The sequence below is a fragment of the Cynocephalus volans genome, chromosome 8 (assembly GCF_027409185.1).
Source record: "Cynocephalus volans isolate mCynVol1 chromosome 8, mCynVol1.pri, whole genome shotgun sequence".
Taxonomy (NCBI): Eukaryota; Metazoa; Chordata; class Mammalia; order Dermoptera; family Cynocephalidae; genus Cynocephalus; species Cynocephalus volans.
The window spans coordinates 109,290,444-109,310,143 of NC_084467.1; the positions used below are offsets into that span (position 1 = coordinate 109,290,444).

At 41.7% G+C, this 19,700-nt stretch overlaps 1 protein-coding gene across 2 annotated transcripts in view; it reads left to right on the forward strand.

Moving 5' to 3' along the window:
• Window positions 1-13,418, forward strand: part of PIP5K1A (phosphatidylinositol-4-phosphate 5-kinase type 1 alpha) — a 35,828-nt gene extending 22,410 nt beyond the window's left edge. For both annotated transcript variants that reach the window (XM_063103606.1, XM_063103607.1), the window contains 11 exons: window positions 226-343; window positions 526-678; window positions 1,371-1,670; window positions 5,362-5,567; window positions 6,450-6,533; window positions 7,746-7,794; window positions 8,006-8,090; window positions 9,148-9,294; window positions 9,493-9,622; window positions 12,714-12,759; window positions 13,182-13,418. In XM_063103606.1, the coding sequence (XP_062959676.1) occupies window positions 226-343; window positions 526-678; window positions 1,371-1,670; window positions 5,362-5,567; window positions 6,450-6,533; window positions 7,746-7,794; window positions 8,006-8,090; window positions 9,148-9,294; window positions 9,493-9,622; window positions 12,714-12,759; window positions 13,182-13,184 (1,321 nt within the window). In that variant the 3' untranslated portion in view covers window positions 13,185-13,418. The remainder of the gene's footprint in view (window positions 1-225; window positions 344-525; window positions 679-1,370; window positions 1,671-5,361; window positions 5,568-6,449; window positions 6,534-7,745; window positions 7,795-8,005; window positions 8,091-9,147; window positions 9,295-9,492; window positions 9,623-12,713; window positions 12,760-13,181) is intronic.
• The last annotated feature ends 6,282 nt before the right edge of the window (window positions 13,419-19,700 follow it).

The window sequence follows — 19,700 nt, forward strand, 5'->3', positions numbered from 1 at the left end:
TTGGGTAGGAAGCAGTGTGATTCCCTGTGCCCATGTCTTGCTCCCCATGTTGTGCATTTGTCCCAGTAAGTAACTGACTCATCTAATCCCTCTAATACTCATCTAATATATCTCTCAGGAGGGATATATTAGCCTCCCTTTGGGTAACTCTGAGTGTCTTCACAGGGTGGACTCCCTGAATGACAGGGATTGGGAAGTTAAAGCTTCATTTATTTAACCCCACAGTGAAGGGAGCAACCTGACCCCTGCTCATCACTACAATGACTTCCGTTTCAAGACCTATGCACCTGTTGCCTTCCGTTACTTTCGGGAACTATTTGGCATCCGGCCTGATGATTATTTGGTAAGCTTCTGGATCTCAGGACTCTGTGACTACATTATCAAAGGGGTATTCCCAAAGGAAGGCCCTCTTTCTCCACAGTCTTGCTTTAGTTTTTCTTTAAAACAGAATTGCATCTGTTGTTGATTTCTGTGTTGGGCAGGCTCTGGGTGTCTGAATCTTTTACTCTTCTCTCTTGGTCACAGTGCTCCCTTTGCAGTGAGCCACTGATTGAACTCTGCAGCTCTGGAGCTAGTGGTTCCCTCTTCTATGTGTCCAGTGATGACGAATTCATCATTAAGACAGTCCAGCATAAAGAGGCAGAATTTCTGCAGAAACTTCTTCCAGGATACTACATGGTAAGGGGAAGAGGAGCACTGTGATGCCCACTCCTGGACAAGGATGGGGAGGCTGTCTTCAGTGGGGCAAAGCAATAGCAGCACTTCTGTCTTAAGAATGTTTCTGTGCTTTTCGCACCATCTCTTTTTTTTCCCCCTCCTTCTCACCACTATGCTAATGAGGATTGCTTCATCTCTTTTGCCTCTCTTTGGTTAAAAAAGGTTTTATGATAATACTCTATTCAGTCTCATTCTGACTGAGTGCTCTTGGAGGTTCTGGAGAAGTTAGGGAACTCTCCTTGCTTTCCGTTATACCCCCAGTAATATACTATACCCAGGGCTAAAGGTATATAGTCTGCTCTTAAACCTCTCTGAAGGAATATGAGGGTACTTCAAAAAGTTAATGGAAAGATTCATATTTTAATTTTATTTTTCCATGAAGTTTCTGAAGTACTTTCATATATCCATCATTTGTTTGGTGTCCTGACTGATTTACTGTATTGGAGGGTATGTGGCTCAGCTTGACAGTGATCTCATCACTAAGACAGATACATTGGGAAATTTTGAACAAACGTAATATGCATTTATGGGTACACAGACTGTGCCTGAATCCCATGTAGGAGACAAAGGAAGGATAGGTGGCAACTTTTGCCCTTGCGTTTCACTGAAAGTCAGCTAACTTGATTTATTTCTTTTTATTTTTGTGCCCTCAGAACCTCAACCAGAACCCTCGGACTTTGCTGCCTAAATTCTATGGACTTTACTGTGTGCAGGCGGGTGGCAAGAACATTCGAATTGTGGTGATGAACAATCTCTTACCACGGTCAGTCAAAATGCATATCAAATATGACCTTAAGGGCTCAACCTACAAACGGCGGGCTTCCCAAAAAGAGCGAGAGAAGCTTCTCCCAACCTTTAAAGACCTGGACTTTTTACAAGACATCCCTGATGGTCTTTTTTTGGATGCCGACATGTACAGTGCTCTGTGTAAGACCCTGCAGCGTGACTGTTTGGTGAGTTTGTTATATTTCCTCTCTCTCAGACACCAAATATCTCAATCACTAAAACAGATTGCTTGTTCTTAGGCATTAAGTCTGTGGGAGATGGGACTGTGTTCTTTAGCTCTATATATCCCAGACTTCATTTTTTTTTTACTATCTTCTTGTTTTTTTTTTAATTTTTATTGAATAAAAATTGATTATACATATTTTTGGGGTTCAACATTGATATATGTTGATCAAATCAATATTACTAGTGTATATATTGTTATAAATTGTAATTATTCCTTATGCCCCTTGACCAATCCCTCCCCATCCACCTTTACCTCCCCCCTCTAATCACCCTAGATTTCTTCTCTCTCTCTGAAAGAATAATGGTTACTCTGTTGATTTGCTGCCCAAACGATCTGTCCAATGCTGAGAGGCGTGATCAGGTCCCCCAATACTATCATAGAGCAGATGTCTCTTCCATCACTATAAAATGGGCTTTGTGAGGAGAGACATCCTCCTCCTTTCTTTATCTCTGCTGGTGATTCTCCTTGTGTCAACTCACTCTAGTGGCTGGCGAACCATCTGCGTGGTGGTTGTGGCATCTAGCCGCCTTCACGGCAGCCATAGTTATCGTTGTGGTTGAGGTGGGCCACCCACATGGAAGAGATGTTTTTGGACTACTCCGTGGTGCTGGCAGTTTGCCTGGTTGTGGAGAATGTCTGATCACCAGTTCCATTACCCAGTCCCTGAGTGGGCCCTGAGGCGCTGGCATGGGGTGCTTGGTTGTGGGAGGGGGGTCTGGTCCCCTTCTGCATGCCCTGGGTTCCAGGGCGGGCCGAGAGGCACTGGTGCAGTGTGCCTGGTTGTGGGAAGGGGGGATCCAGTCCCCAGCTCCATACACCTGGTCCCTAGGCGTGCCCCGAGGTGCTGGCATGGGGTGCCTGGTTGTTGGAGGGGTGTCCAGTCCCCAGCTCCATACCCCAGGTCTCCGGGTGGGCCCTGGGGTGCTGGTAGGGGGTGCCTGGTTGTGGAAGGGGGGGTCCAGTCCCCTTCTCCATACCCTGGGTCCCCAAGCGGACCCCAAGGCGCTGGTGCAGTGTGCCTGGTTATGGGAAGTAGGTCCGGTCCCCTTCTCCATGCCCCAGTTCCCAGTGCGGGCCCTGAGGTGCTGGCACGGGGTGCCTGGTTGTGGGAGGGGGGTCTGGTCCCCTTCTCCGTGTGCCAGACTTCATTTAAAATAACTTTTACATCAGCTCCTTGCCATGACTTTATATTTTTACCTTTTCCCTGTTTATCCTCCCCCACTTTGCTTTATTTCCTCCTCTAGCTAGCCTGGGCCTCCTAGTCAAACTTTTTACCTATTTTCACACCAGCACCATCATTCTTCAGATCTTGGTTCTGTCTGCCAAATCCAAATTTATATCTTGGGACACTAAATGCTTCTGGAAAAAGAAATTCACTCAAGTATGTATACTGGCATCTCTACAGATTTATGATATCCAGCCCCACCTGGGCCTTCAGTATTGCTCATCAGTCCATTTCCTATTGCTCCCAACAGAGATTTCAAATCTTTGGTACTCTCTTCAAACCATTTTCTAATTCATCTCCCCAACTTTGTTTCTCGACAAATTACCTCAACTTTCTATCCTGTTCCATTTCTTTGTGCTTGCCTCCTTTATCAATTTATAAGCATATCCACACTTTAAAATCCTTAATCTCTTTCTTTCCAACTTGGTGAGTTAGTCCAAGTCAGTCCTTTTTGTGTTCTAGATCCATTTTCTCTTGTTTCTTTTCTTGCTTTCTTACTTGCTTATTTTCCATCCTCAAGGTTCAGCCCCTACTGGCTGTTTTCTGTTTCTATACAAGCAAGTTTATCGCTTCTATCTTAAGTTTAGGAAGATTTCTTTCAATGCCTTTGACTAACAATGCTTCCATTTCTCCTTTTTCTTTCTCATCTCTTATCCTATCTCAACCCAGTATGTTCTGGCTTTTGCTCTTACCACTTCAATAGAATTGCTTTCCTCAGTGCCCACCTAGATGCTAAATAGACAGTACTTCTTAGTCTTTCCTTGAATTTTCTGCAGCATTTGATAATTGACTATTTCTACATTCTTAATATATCATCTTTTGTTTTTTGTGACACCTTTCCCTACTGATTTTTCTACATCTCTTTTTTTCTCAAACTGCTATTGCAGGATCATCTTCCTCTACTCAGTCCATAATATCATCCATCCTTGCCCTTGTTTGCTCATCCTACATCTACTTCCAGAATAATACCTATTTTAGTTTGTCTCTGGCTACAAAGGCTAGAGACTTATTCAATCAGTAGGGCCGAGGGTTTTTTCAAACCACTCACAAGAATCAATCCTAGACTCTTCATCCCTTACTCCACCAACATACCTAGACACCCTTGGTTTAGCTACACTGACAAAGTGATCTACTAGAGCTGATAAGAGTATACCTTTTTCCACCCATAAGGGGTTGAGAACAATAGGATGCAGTCCAGGCTTCTTAATATTGACACATTGACTATCATTGTCTTGCCCCTGCTAACCTCTCTTCTGCCACACCTACCCTTTCCATTTTATGTTCCAGCAATACCAAATTATAGTTCCCTACATATAACATGCTGTTTCATGCTCTAGGCCTTGGCAATATTCTTTTTTTTTTTAAAAAAAAAGATGATCGGTAAGGGGATCTTAACCCTTGACTTGGTGTTTGCAGCACCACGCTCTGCCAGTTAGCTAACCGGCCATCCCTATATGGGATCCGAACGCGTGGCCTTGGTATTATCAGCACCACACCCTCCCGAGTGAGCCATAGACCAGCCCCCTTGGCAATATTCTTTCCTTCTTTACTTACTTGGACTATTTTCTCTCCAATTTATCCATCATAAACCTACTTAAATATCACTTCTTGGCCTCTTCTATACTCTATCATGTAAAGACTTCTACTGTTACACAGATTAGACTGTATTGCATTTATTTTACATTTGTTTCTCTTCCTAAATTTATAATATCCTTAAGGACAGAAACACTCCCTTAAATATCTTTATATCTCTGTAAGCAGGCACAATATCTACATGTGGTGGGGATTCAGTAAATGTTAAACTGAATTGAAGGTGGTTGTATAAGGTCCTACAGCATATCTCTCCTGTCACAAAGTGTACTTTTACCAGACCCTCATTATAGATTGTTTGCTGCACAAAATATATTCTCAAAATATAGTGTTCCAAGGACTGACCAGTTAACTCAGTTGATTAGAGTACAGCGTTATAACACTGAGGTCATGGATTCATATCCCCATACCAACCAGCCTCCAGGAAAAAAAAAAAAAGTTGACAGTAATTGATAAGCAAATATAGGCTGATTGCTTCAACTGCTGTGGGAAGTCCATAAGCAAAATATAGTGTTCTTTTAGTGAAGAGATACGAGGAAAGAAGAGGGTCTTGTGGGCTAAGCAGTGAGACTTGAAAAAGTAATTTTTATTTACTCAAATGAGAGAAAGCTAATGGGATGTAAATAAAGTGTAAATAAAGACTACTGACCAGAGGAAGTTAATATACTTTTTTCCGAGGAATAGGAGGAGCAAAGAATAGTCCTGTGGTTAGCTCTGGAGATTCACTATCACAAATGATTCAATCATGAAAGCTGTGAGATCCTGAAAAAATTCTTATATCTCTTAAGGCTCAGATCATATTTTTTCCTTCCATTAGGTGCTGCAGAGCTTCAAGATAATGGACTATAGCCTCTTGATGTCAATCCACAACATAGATCATGCACAACGTGAGCCCTTAAGCAGTGAAACACAATACTCAGTCGACACTCGCAGACCAGCCCCCCAAAAGGCTCTCTATTCTACAGCCATGGAATCCATCCAGGGCGAGGCTCGAAGGGGTGGCACCATGGAGACTGATGACCAGTGAGTGGGGTCAAGGCACCAGGAAAGAGAGCATAGGCTCACAGACTTTTTTTCTTGAGGAAGGGACCCAGTTTCTAGGAAGAAGGATTAGCCCTGATTCAGCAGTTAAGTCAGCAACGTTATTGTTTACAGAACCATAGAATGAGCTTTGGAGTTTATAGTACATCTGGGAAGGAGAGCTATCCAAAATTAAAAATTTTTTAAAAATTACACTCAGAGTCCTAATCTCTGGTCTTGAGTCTTACACTCAAGTCTGCAAATTATGTTAGAACTCTATCAAAAACAATTTAGGGCTGGCCAGTTAGTTCAGTTGGTTAGAGCGTGGTGATAATAACACCAAGGTCCAGGGTTTGATCCCTTGATCCCTGTACAGGCCAGCCACCAAAAACAAAACAAAACTATTTATTATAGACTTCTTTGTGGATGGCATCTTTCTTACTATTATGGATCTATCTAGGAAGTATAATTTCTGAAGTATCATAAATGTCTTTTAGGTGGTTTCATTTTTAGGGTACCCTATAACGTAACTTTCAAGAAGAATGTCTTAGTGGGCATAAATTAAGATACAAAAGTACTGAGGAAGTTCAGAGTTAATTGGAGGAACATTCCCAAAATTGCTGAGTTGTGCTGGCTTTAGGTTCTTTTTGGTGGAGTTGGGGTGGGAGAGGTAGGCAAGGAGATTTGGAGAGAATGTGGTTATAATACATACTCCAGAGTGGTTCTTGGGTTTGGAGGAAGGATCTCACTCTCTCCCATTTTGTGAAGAATGAGGTAGTGTTGTGTTTAGCTCTCAGTTTTATATCCTGATTTGACTCAAGGTTAGAAGAAGCCTCTATCTGCTTGCCAACAGATTTTCTTACTCTTCCCTTTTGTCTTCCCCAGTATGGGTGGCATTCCTGCCCGGAATAGTAAAGGGGAAAGGCTCCTGCTTTATATTGGCATCATTGATATTCTGCAGTCCTACAGGTGAGAAGCATATGGATCCCAAATAGGAGACAGGGTGGATGCAGATAGCCACTCACATTTCTCTTTAAATGCATTTGTCTTGAAGTTCTTCCTGAAATAAGAAGAGTTTCACTCTTGCTGCTTATTTTATCTGTTTTCATATGGTTTATTTCCTTGATTTTGCCTCCCTCCCTGGCTTCTGTACCCTACACCTCCCCAAACATAATATATACTTTCTGTGGAAAGCTGAGTCAATCCTTGGAAGCACCAGGGTAGAATGTGCCATCTGTCTGCTCTTTGTGAAACACTTGTGAGATGAGTCATGCTCCCCATTGGGATACAGCTGGAAACACATCCCCCTTTTCCATGGAGGAAAAACAAAAGGGTCACTGTGTTCTGTAAAAAGTATTAGTCTATGAAACTAATAGGCAGTAAAATGGTCATGAGGGAAGAGCTGGAAATGTTAGACCCCAGTTTTGTTCCTGTAAGGTTTTAGGTACTAATGAGGACTGGACAATACTTGATTTACTGATTCAGAGTATTATGCAGTTTTAAATACCTTTTCTAGGCTTGCCCTTCTGTTCTTCCTTTTATAATAAATATTCCTGTCTCTGATTTGCCAGGGATGTATAAACTACCCTTTTCCCGTGGGGGAATAATTGATTTACTTACAAACAGCATTGGTCTCCATGCTGCACAAGCACTGCCCTACCTGTCCTTTGGAAAGCCAGCATACCACAGTGGGTGTGCTTTTCCAGTTTCTGTCTTTTCAAGATTTTCTATTATTATTGTGCCTTTAACACCCTAAAATAGAAAATTGTTAAAGTCATTCATTCAAAAAGACTCAGCTATAAAAACGAATGAAATACTGCCATTTGCAACAACATGGATGGACCTTAAGAGAATTATATTAAGTGAAACGAGTCAGGCACAGAAAGAGAAATACCACATGTTCTCACTTATTGGTGGGAGCTAAAAATAAATAAATAAATTCACACATACACACACACACAAAAAAAACCGGGTGGGGGGGAGAAGATATAACAACTACAATTCCTTGAAGTTGATACGACAAGCAAACAGAAAGGACATTGTTGGGTGGGAGGGAGGAGAGGGAGGAGGGAGGGAGGTTTCGGTGATGGGCCACAATAATCAACCACGTTGTATATCGACAAAATAAAAAATTAAAAAAAAAAAATTATGTGAGTGTGTGATATAAATTTTTCTCGACAGGTTTGTTAAGAAGTTGGAACACTCTTGGAAAGCACTGGTACATGATGGGGTGAGTAGCAATAGTTAGAGGCTCTCCTCTCTGCTTCTGCCTTCCTCACTACTGATTTGCCCCCTTGATTTCCTCCATTTATTTCTTATTTCATTTGTGGGTTTACCCTTCTGCTAATGTCTCAGCCCAAGGGAAAATGGTCCTTGGACTGGAGGTCCTCTTGCTGGGCCTTTCTTTCTCTAACTCTGTAGCCATCTCTTCTGTTCTGCAGGATACCGTGTCAGTGCATCGCCCAGGCTTCTATGCTGAACGGTTCCAGCGCTTCATGTGCAACACAGTGTTCAAGAAGATCCCCTGTAAGTGGCTTCTACCAGATGACCCCCCAGTGGCTCCCTTACCCCAAGAAATGGGGGACAGGACACCTCTGTCAGGGAGCTACCAAGGCCAGAGGCCTCTCCTGCTCTACCTACATCCTGTGAGAGCTGCTTCTCATCCTTATGTCAGTCACTCTGTCTGTCCCAGTCGTTTCTGAGTTGCTGGTTTCCCCCTGGCTCTCCCTACATGTGTCACTGAGGTCATTTTTGGGGAGTTGGTGGGATTGCAAAAAAATGTGTAGTTGTGGATGTAGGATCCAGGTCACAGGTTGGAGATAGGCAGAACCAGACTTTATATACAGAGATAGGCAAGGATGTTACCAGTGTTTTATTTTCCATCCATATCCCAAGTGCCAAGGAGTTCTCACACTAGATCAAGTGGTTAGAGAAGTATTTACTGATTTCTGCTTAGCAGGTGTTCTTAGTCTCTTTCCTCAACTTTTTTGGTTGGGAAGTGTGAGTGCTGTTTTTCTCAAATCTTCCATACTGCTGCCAGTATCAAATTCCAGCTTCTCCTTCTCATCTCCTCATCATGGGCATCAGTAGTCCCTTAGGGAGGCAAAGAGGACCTAAGCATGCCAGGCAGTCTTAAGGGACATGGAAAAATCCTTTCAGTCTTTTCCAAGTGATAAACAAGTGTAAATTATCATAGTGTTGTGTGCATAAGTGCTAAAATGATATAGAGTGAAAGGGTCATCTGTCAGGTTTTATTGGAGGATACAGTTAAAGAACAAGGGAATTATGGAATGGAGGATATTTCATCAGGTGGAAGCAAAAGCATCGACATTGTAGGAGCGGGGAGATGTGTATGTGTCACATTTCCTATGGGTTTTCTATTTCTTTCCAAAGAGAAGTGAACTGAGACTCCCTCCTCTGAATAGTAGTTCATAGAACCCATCTTTGTTGACATTAATGCTTCTTCCTGCTTTGTAGAACAACAACTTTGGGTGTGTGCTGGGGACACTAGCAATTTGTGTCTGTGTTTTGGTTATGATTTCTGAGATGGGTGCTAAGTAGGCTTTCTCTTTCCGTTTTGAAGTGAAGCCTTCTCCTTCCAAAAAGTTTCGCTCTGGCTCATCTTTCTCTCGGCGATCAGGCCCCAGCGGTAACTCCTGCATTACTTACCAGTCATCGGTCTCTGGGGAACACAAGGCACAAGTGACAACAAAGGCGGAAGTGGAGCCAGGTCAGCGCTAGGGCTGGGGTCCCCATGTGATTGGGTACGCCCTCCCTCCCTTCTGATCCCTTATCTTCTCTAGCCAGAATCTCTACTCCTCATTTCCATTCAGGAAAAAGCCAAGTTGTTACATATTTTTCCCTGTTCCCCCATCCCATTTTTTCCTCATTTTTATTTATTGATTTTCTTCCCCTTTCTTTTTTCCAGGCGTCCACCTCGGTCGTCCTGATGTTTTACCTCAAACTCCACCTTTGGAGGAAATCAGTGAGGGCTCGCCTATTCCTGACCCCAGTTTCTCACATGTAGTTGGAGAGACTTTGCAAATGCTAACTACAAGGTTGGTTTCTTGGCTCCTTTCTTCATATAATTTTCTCTCTCTCTCCAGGTCTCTGGGAACCACCATAATTCTCTTTTTCAAGGGATCATTGTTTGTCTTTTGTTATTCACTAGATTTGTGCAGGTTCACCTTCCTAAGAACTCATCTTCAGCTATTTGGAAAAGTCTATTAACATCTCTTCATCTTTAAGGGGTGAGGGTAAGCCTTTGTCTGCAGACTTTTCTGGTATTGAGTCAAATACCCAATTAACCCTTCATTTTCTGGTGAGTTAAGTGAGAATTCTCAGCTTAGGATGTAAGGCTGGAAAGATTCCTGGGTGTTGAAAACAATGAACAATCTTTCAAAAGCATTCAGTGTAAAGATCATGACTTAATTTTGTTACCTAGTGTATTACTTATCAATTGCATCATAATAAATTACCCCAAAACTTAGTGGCTTAAAATAACAAAAATATATCATGGTTTCTGTGGGTCAGGAATTCAGGCGCAGCTTAGCTGGGGACCTCTGGCTCAGTGTTTCTCATGAGGTGGCAGTCAAGCTATTGGCCAGAGCTAGGGTCTCATCTGAAGGCTCAAATGGGAGGATTTGCTTCTGAGCTCATTTATGTGGTTGTTGGCAGGATTTAGTTCCTTGCAGATTGCTGCACTGAGGGCCTTAGTTCCTTGCAGGCTGTTGGCTAGGGGCCTCCCTTAGTTATTTGCTACATGGGCCTCTCCATAGAGCTGCTCAGAACATGGCAGCTGGCTTCCCTTAGTGAGCAACAGAGCATGTGCATAAGCAGAAGCCATAGTTTTTTTGTGTACTAATCTCCAAATTGACATCCTATCACCTGTGCTGCATTCTATTCACTAAATGCAGCCCACACTTAAGAGGAAGGAATTACATAAGGACATGAATACCAAGAGGCAGGGATCATTGGGAGACATCTTAGAAACTGTCCATCACAGTCTGCCCTCTTGCCCCAGTGATTCACTTCCTTCCGTGTACAAAGTATATTTACTCCCTCCCAAGGTCTGCAAAAGTCTCATTCCATTACAGCATTCACTCAAAGTCCAGAATTTATCCAAATCAGATACAGGTTTGGATGAGCTCCCCAGGTATACTTCTTTAAGCACAGCTCCTCAAGAACAGCTCCTCAATCTATGGACCTGTGAAACTAAAGAGACAAGTTATCTTCTTTCTACAAACCCAGGATACAGTTGTGGGATAGGCATTAGATAACCACCATACACGTTTCTGTACAAAAAGACAACAATGGGAGGCATGAAGGAGTCACTGATTCATTAGCTATTAGCTACTCCGAAATCCAAAATGTTGAAGTTCTTTTGATCAGGTCTCAGAGGATGGGAATAATTCTCCATGGCTCTTGGCTCCACCCTCTGGACTCTTGGTTTTGTCTTCTGAGTCTTCTTCCTTTTTTATTAAAGCTAGAATGTGTTTGAAGCTAAGTTATTTGTCTTTTCATTTTGTATTGTTTCTGTCCCTTTTGATACAAGCTGGCAGTGTTTCTACAGATATAATTCCCTCAAAGATTTTGTGGGGCTCCTGTGAACCTCATTGTGATTCACTCTGTTAGACAAAAGCCACACTCACAAATATCTTCTTGATAAGCCCTAAGCTTCTTAGAGACCCTGTTTTTCAGTTGAGGATTGTGAGACATACCCTTAATCTTTTTGAATAGTCTTTTGTATGACTGAATAGTACTCTGAAGCACCACCTTTTATTTTTTTTAGGTCTTAAAATGTTTTATAGTCATACCTACGGCTTCATCTTTAGACCACATTTTCTTGGCAGTGTGCTGCATTTGATCCTTGCTCAGAAGCTGTTTCTTTATTTTAGCATTGTTTGCTCTCTGGAGAGGCTTAGAATTTGTTTAGTATTCCTTCCCTTAATTTGTTTCTCTTCTCTCCTATTTTACTGTAAGCATCGAGAAGAAAACAGGTAGTGCTTTCAGGACTTTGCTTGGAAATCTCCTTAGTTAGATCACTCAATTCATTAGGCACATATTCTACTTTTCACATAACTGCAGATGACATTGTTGCAGAACTTTGTGCCATTACATTACAAGGATACCCTTTCCTTCAATTTCCAATAAGATTTTTTCTTACTTTCTTTTAAGCCCTCACTGGCAGTCCCCTTTAAGTCCAAAATTGTACAAACGGCATATACAGGACACTTTAAACTTTCACTAAAATTCTCCTCAAAGCCACTCCCCTCTTCTAAAGCCACTCCCACTTTTAAAATTTTTGTTACAGCAGCACCTTCCTTCCATAGGAAAATCTGTATTATTTATTACCATGTAATAAATTACCCCAGGAGCTGGCCAGTTAGCTCAGTTAGTTAGAGCACAGTGTTATAACACCAAGGTCAAGGGTTCGGATTCCTATACTGGCCAGCCACCACAAAAAAATTACCCCAAAAGTTAGCAGTTGAAAACAACAAACATTTATTATCTCAGATCTGTGGCTTGGCTGGATGCCCTTGGCTCAGGGTCTCTAGGAGGTTACAGTCAAGCTATTAGCCTGAAAGCTCACCTGGGAGATGGGAGGGGAGGATCAGCTTCCAAGCTTACTTATATGGTTGTTGGCAGGATTTAGTTCCTTGAAAGCAGTTGGGCTCAGGGCTCAGTTCCTCACTGGCTGTTGGCCAATGGTACTCCCTCAGTTCCTTGTCACATTGCTCGTCCATAGGGTAGCTCATAGCATAGCAGCTAGCTTCCCTCAGAGCAAGCAAGCCAGAATTGACATTCCATCACCTGTGCTGCATTCTGTTCACTAGAAGGTATTCACCAAATGCAGCCAATACTCAAGAATAGAAGAATTACACAAGGACATGAATATCAGGAGGCAAGAATTATTAGGGGCAGTCTTAATAAGAGGAAGGTACTAGGAGGAGGCTACTTGAGAAACTAAATAGTTAATTAAAACAATTTGCTTCTAAATCTAGTGACTTCTTTGCCTCTTCTTTCTGAATCCTGAGTCGATTATGAAGTGAAATATGGAGAAGCAGTGTGGAATTTGACTTGAGAGGAAAGCCCTCTTTTATCTTCTAATTCTTTTCCTCTCTGTCTCTTTTTTTTTCCTCCTACTAGTTCAACCTTGGAAAAGCTTGAAGTTGCAGAGTCAGAGTTCACCCATGTGAGTATTTGGGATATGTGGGAGGTGAATGCTTTGAAGGGTATAAAGAGCATCTCTGGTCGAATGGAGTAAGACGTTAATTGGCAAGGTTAGAAGGTCTGGGTACCCCCTAAGTCTTGTGTTTTTTAAAAATTTTGTGATTTTGAGGGCAGGCTGGTTAGCTCAGTTGGTTAGAGCATGGTGAAGATCCCCATATCAGCCAGCTGCCAATAAAATAAGTAAATATAAAATAATTTAAAAAATTTTTTAAAAACACTAATTTTTACAAAATTATGGTTTTGATACCTCATACGTGGAAGCTGAGCCTGAAATAGAAGAAAATTTCTTAACTTTGTCAGCTAGGTTGAAATTAACTTGAATTCCATTCCTCCCCTCTTATCTCATACTCCATATCCTTAACTTTACACCTTGTCCTTTTTCAGTGAGCAAAAAGCCTCAGAAGACCTGGAACAAGATTCTGCTGTCTCTGTGATTCCAAGATGTCAGCCCTTGCCCCAGCAATGCTGAGTCTTCTTCTTCTGGGTCGTCAAAAAAGGAATGTAACAGAGGTGAAGGGAGCTCTCCATCTCCTTCCCGAAGCAGAACCTCTTCTCCTTCTCCTTCTTCTTGAATGGGCATCAGTGTCTCAGACATCCCCTCCACTGCAGAGTTGGGTGGCACGAATTTTTTTTTTTTTTTTTTTTTTAAGTCCTTTTTTGTGACCGTGCTCAGCCAGTGAGCGAACCGGCCATCCCTATATAGGATCCGAACCCGCGGCAGGAGCGCTGCTGCACTCCCAGCGCCGCACTCTCTGTAGTGAGCCACGGGGTCGGCCCCAGTGGCACGAATTTTTAATTAGCCATCCTTGGCTCCCACTATTGAATTTTTTTCAAACCCCATTCTTCGTGCTGGAAGTGAGGTTGCTGGACTTTGTGGTTTTCTTCATTCTTATCTACCTTTCACCTGGAGCTGGACTCTTAATTTCCTCAGGACAGACTGGCTGGCACATTATCCCCACCTTAGCTCTTTCTCTCTGGTCCCTGGAAGAAGACTCCTGTAATCTTTGTAAAGGTTTTTGGGGGAGTAGGGGTGGTTAACCACCTCCCAGCCTTCTTTTTTCCCCTTAAAAAATGAAAAGAACAAACATCATACAGCACACAATTTCAAGCCAATTTCAGATCAAAGCTTCAGAAGTGTCGAAGAGATGCCTATTCATAGAGTTCCCTCAGAAGAACCCTGGTGTTTGTGAAGCAGAACTGTGGAGATTGCTCTGCCAGGAGCAGCTCCTCTTTAACTCTTCCTTTCTTGACGAATTTGCTAAGGCTGAAGGAATGGAGAGAGTGGGACATGGGGTAATCTTTACTCTTTCTGTTATAACAGTGGGACAGCCATGGGGCAAGGAGATCAGAGCTCTTCCTGGGCAGGACTCTACTCACAACCAGGCCATAATGGTTACTACTATTTTGCAATTTGAAATGTATTCTGGTTGTTTTTTTAAATGTGAAGACTTATCAAATGAATTTTAGATCATTTCCAAATGAGATTTCTTCTTTGCTCTTCCCATCTTTTCCAACAGTGTTCTGCTGTTTGTAGAGCTAAGGTGGAGAGAGGGACACCTGTGTCTAACAGGCAGTCCGTATCTATGAAGCTATGAGTTTAAGACAATATTAAGCTCATGCGAAGCCAGCAGATTCTTGCCTTGGTGAGGTCATTGCTGTGCCACATGCCTTGCCTGCTGTCTTCATGTGGGGGATTTGGAAATGGGGGCTACGTCAGCCCTCTCCTCCTCATCTCCAAGACTTGTGGTTCTCCATCTGAACCTTCTGCTCTTGTTGGGGGAAGAAGGGGGCAGGGTCCTGGTGTCTCAGGCAGATTATTGAATTCCCATACTATCCCTTTTCCATCCCACCCTACCTTGGTAGTAGGTTATCCCATACCCTAAGTAACTGTCTATATTAGACACCCCCAGCCAGTTTCTGGCTGCCTGTCTTTGCTGCCATGTTCTTTTTTACGAGAAGGAAAGAAACAATTCTTGCTATTTTTTTTTCATAATTTACTATTTATGATGTATTTAAGTGTATTATTCAGGACAGTGTTCTGTAAGGGGTGGGAGGGAATATTTAAGGGAGGACTGGGTCTTAGGGAAAGGAATGGGGAATGAACATTTTTATGAAGTGTCACTATTTGCCTCTACTTTGTATTGTTCAGAAATGGCAAATGCAATATAAAAGTGATAAATATCTGGTTTTAATGTGTTAAACTTTAATCAGTTATTTAGACCTCTTATTTCTTCCTGCTTCTTTTTTATATATTGTCTGCTCCACCCCCCTACTCCACTACCCAGGCTTAGATTTTTGTTTTTGTTTTTTTTGAACCTGGCTGGTAGGGGGATCCAAACCCTGGATCTTGATGTTATAACACCATGCTCTAACCAACTGAGTTAACTGGCCAGCTCCAGGTCTGGTTTTGTTTATGTTACCCGGAACAAAAGCTGCATCCTTTCCAGTTTCCCTTCAGTATAGTTTAACTCAGACTGGGAATGAAGCTGTTCTCTACTTTCCAGCCACCCAACCATCTTAACAACTTTACAACAAGGAAAAGTTGTGAATGAATATAAGGGGAATTACCATAGGTCTTTTGCCTAGATTGCAAACCAATTTAACTGAGGGATTTGGGGATTGACAGCCCAAAGGTTACTCAGACTAGGAGGAAAAAGAATAACCATGGGAAAAGCAAGGTTGAGGTCAGTTGACCCTAGGATTTCCTCCCTTTCCTTACCCTGTCCTGGCCCTAGGGTGTCACTCTTAGAAAATCAGAGAGACTGCTTCCCTCAGCTCTGTGTTTTTCTTTTCCATGAGGTTGAGCTTAGGGCTCTTTTGCTTTAATAAGAAACTACTAGGGCCGAGCCCGTGGCGCACTTGGTAGAGTGCGGCGCTGGAAGCGCTGCGACGCTCCCGCCGCGGGTTCGGATCCTATATAGGACTGGCCGGTGCACTCACTGGCTGAGTGCCGGTCACGAAAAGGACAAAAAAAAAAAAAAAAAAAGAAACTACTAGACAAAAAAGCCAGTGGGGGAAGGGCTCATTTCTAAGGTGTGGAGGTGGGGAAACTGTAGAGAGCCAGTTAACTAAACATTGCTCCTTTCAATACCACTATTCCCTATATTGTCTAGATCATTCTACACATGTTTATGTGGCAGTTAATGAGTAATGCAAGGGATAGCTGGGGTTCAAAAGAAGTAATTGTCCTTAAGAGTTTCTAGGTGTTGAAAGGGGGAAAAAGTTTTTAAGTGTCTAAGAGGAACACACATATATATGCACAAAAGTATGTTGAAGTCATACAGCTAAGGATTTAAGTTCTCCGAACAAGTGTTACAGAACATAAAAGTGGAAGAAAATTAGAGGTTAGTGGACACTGTGGGCTAAAAGTGCTGGGGAAAGTTTCATTTCACAAGGACCTAGAGGCATGAGAATGGTCTGTTTTACAGAACAAGAGACCATGCTGAGAATACTGGAATAGGTATAGGTAGAGGCAACATTGGAAACCCTGACTGCAAGGCTGAGGAATTTTTACTTTAAACTGTAGACCATGGGGAACCATAGAATATTTCTGCCCCTAAGTAGGATATGATCAAAACAAAATAATTTAGAGCTTATCTTTTTTTTTTTTTTTTTTTTGGTCAGCTATCCAGTAGAGGGATTGAGCCCTGGACATTGCTTGGTGTTATCAGCACCACGCTGTAACCAGCTGAGCTAACCATAATTCAGAGATTAATTTGTTAGCAAAGTTCTTTCAGAACAGATAGAAAAAGAAAACTAATTAGACTGTAATAATTCAGGTCTGAGGTGATACGGGTCTAGGATGATGGTGACAGCTATTGGAAACGAAAGGAGATCACTGAGATGGTAAGAGAAGAACAACTTTATGATAGGACAAGTAATTGGAAGTGGATTTGGGGATTCTCAGAGTTTTGAATTTGATCCAGGAGGCTCAGCCTCATTTAGGCTAGATAAGGAGAAAACTTGTTTCCCTAATAGGAATTGGATTTGAACGTATTTTAGGCATAAATGGTCTTTCTGCTACCTTGGCCCTGTCACTTTCACTTCAGTGTACTCTGTTGAGTGTGTAGTATAGATACCCTCTTATGGTCAGAGGATCCCTCTAGTGGAAAGTAACGGCTAGTGCTTGTTCTATAGCTTTATGCAGTAATTTATATTGATACAAGTAGGGTCTGTTAATGTGAAACTTAACTAAAAGGTAAATCAAAATCTAAAGTTGGAAACCCTCATCTGGTCTAAAAGAAATTCATCAGAGTTAGAGTCTCCTTCATTCTTTAACAAAGATTTGCTAGTTAAAAGAGTCCAGATAAACTATTTATACTTTGCTTTTTCAAGGACACAAACATTGGGTCAATATCATCTCTCCCAAAATTTTAAAAGCCATTATAAAGGATCTTGCTGTTTCCATTTTCTCTTTTCTCCCCCCCTCCTTTTTTTCTTTTTATTTTTTATTATGGAAAATTTCAAACCAAAAGTACAGTAGTTTTGTGAATCTTCATGTACAAATAACTCAGCTTCAACAATTAAATAATGCCAATCTTTTTCATCTATACTTTCTGTCCCACCCCCACTTTCTCTCTGTGCCTCCAAAGTATTAAGTTAAAATAAATCCCAGATATCACATCCTTTTATTCACAGATACTTTGACATATAACTCTTAAGAGATAAGGACTCTTTTTTAAAAAATACAGCTTATAACACCATTATCATGCCTAAAAAAATTAATTCCTTAATAGCAAATATCGGGTCGGCCCGTGGCACACTCGGGAGAGTGTGGTGCTGATAACACCAAGGCCACGGGTTCAGATCCCATACAGGGATGGCTGGTTGCTCACTGGGTGAGCATGGTGCTGACAACACCAAGTCAGGGGTTAAGATCCCCTTACCGGTCAGCTTAAAAAAAATATATATATAGAAAATATCCAATCAGTGTTTAAAGTTACCCAATTGTTTTACAAATGAATTTTTACAAATAGTTTTCTCACCCAATCTCACCTGAACTCTGCAAGTTTTTATCCCCTGCACCAACCAAAGCATCCCGTATTAAGGTTACTGATGACTTCCATGTTGCTAAATATATCAGTCCTTACCTTGATATGTCGGCAGCATCTGTTCTTGAAATATTTTCTGGGATACTGCTTTCTCCTGGTGGTTCTTACCAAGGGATTGCTTCATCTCCATCCTCTCTTCTGGTTCCTCTTTTTCTCTCTAACCTCTAAATGTTGAAATATCCCGGTGCTCAGTTACAGGACCTCTTTTCTTCTTCGTCTACTTTCACTCCCTAGGTAATTTAAAAGTCCTTACAATGACCTAAGCAGCTTGTATAATTTGTCCAACTTTCCTGTCACCTCATGGTCTAAGTACCACCCGCATATCAGCTTAAAAACTCCCCAAATTTCTATCTCTAGTTCTCTTTTCTGAACTGCGAACTCAGGTATATATATCTACTCGCTTAGTTGACATCTCCATTTAGGTGTTTAACAGGCATCTAAAAACCTAATATGTCCAAAGGTGCATTTCTGGTTCCTGCCCCTTCTCACCCATCATGGGAAATGTGACTGTTCTTCTCGTTGCTTAGACCATCAACTCCGGGAGTTTCCTTGACATGCCTCTCTTCAAATCCATTGGCGTATTCTGTCCGCTTTTTATTTTTACAATATACTCAAAATAAAACCAGGTGTCACCATTTTCACTCCTTGTTACCATCCTAGAATAAGCCACCATCTTATTTGATCACTAAAGTAGTCCCTAATTGGTTTCTCTTCTGCTCTTTTCCCCCCACAGGCTGTTCTCAACACAGCAGCCAGAGTGATCCTGTCAACGTTAAGTCAGATCCTGTCAACCTTCTGTTAAAAACTTTTCAGTGGCTCATTTTCTCATTCAGAGTTAAAAACAGTCTTTAAAATGGCCTGTGAGGCTGTACATAATCCAGACTCTACTCCCTTTGTCTTTCTAGCCTCATCTCTACTCCGGCCTCTACTGGTCTCCGCGTTCTTAAGTACGCCCTTGTCTCAGGGTATTTGCACTTGCTTTCCCCCTAGGTATTCTATACAAATGTTGGTCTTCTCTAATATACTATTTATGTAAAATAGTAACCACACCCACCTTGATTTTTTGTCTTTCCCCTGATTTATATTTTTCTCCACCATAATATATCATTTCATTTTTTAAAAAAAAAGATGATCGGTAAGGGGATCCTAACCCTTGACTTGGTGTTGTCAGCACCATGCTCTCCCAAGCGAGCCATCCGGCCATCCCTATATAGGGATCTGAACCCGCAGCCCTAGTGCCATCAGCACCACACTCTCCCAAGTGGGGCATGGGCTGGCCCCACCACTTTTTGTGTGTGTGTGTGTGTGTGTGGCAGCTGGCCAGTGTGGGGTTATACCATTATTGGAAAAATCTCTTTCTCTCTCTATATATACACAAAATATATAAAAGTATATATGTGTGTGCGTATATATATATATACGCACACACATATATATGTATTACATATTTCTGGTTTGTTGTCTGCTTTCCCACATAGAATGTAAGCTCTAGGAAAGCAGGACTTTGATTTGTTCCCTTCTAATTTCCCACAACAGTGCCTTACCCAAAAGTAAATGAATGGTTTTTGTTTAAAAAGTGTTGTAACTAAAAACTGGTCACAATCTACCAAGTGTCTGACTAAAGCTGAGAAGGTGACACCTCCCTGTACAGAAATCACTTCATATTTTCCCAAAACAGTGATGTTATTCATTCAATTCCTAGTCCATTTATTTTGGTTGAATGTCTGTTTTTGTCTATTTTTGCATTTAGAACAAATCTAACTTATAGTTATTGATGATGTTCAGCTTGGTTTTGGACTTACATTATCCTGATTAACTCAGAGCATTTATTTTTTTTTTAATGAATTTTCTT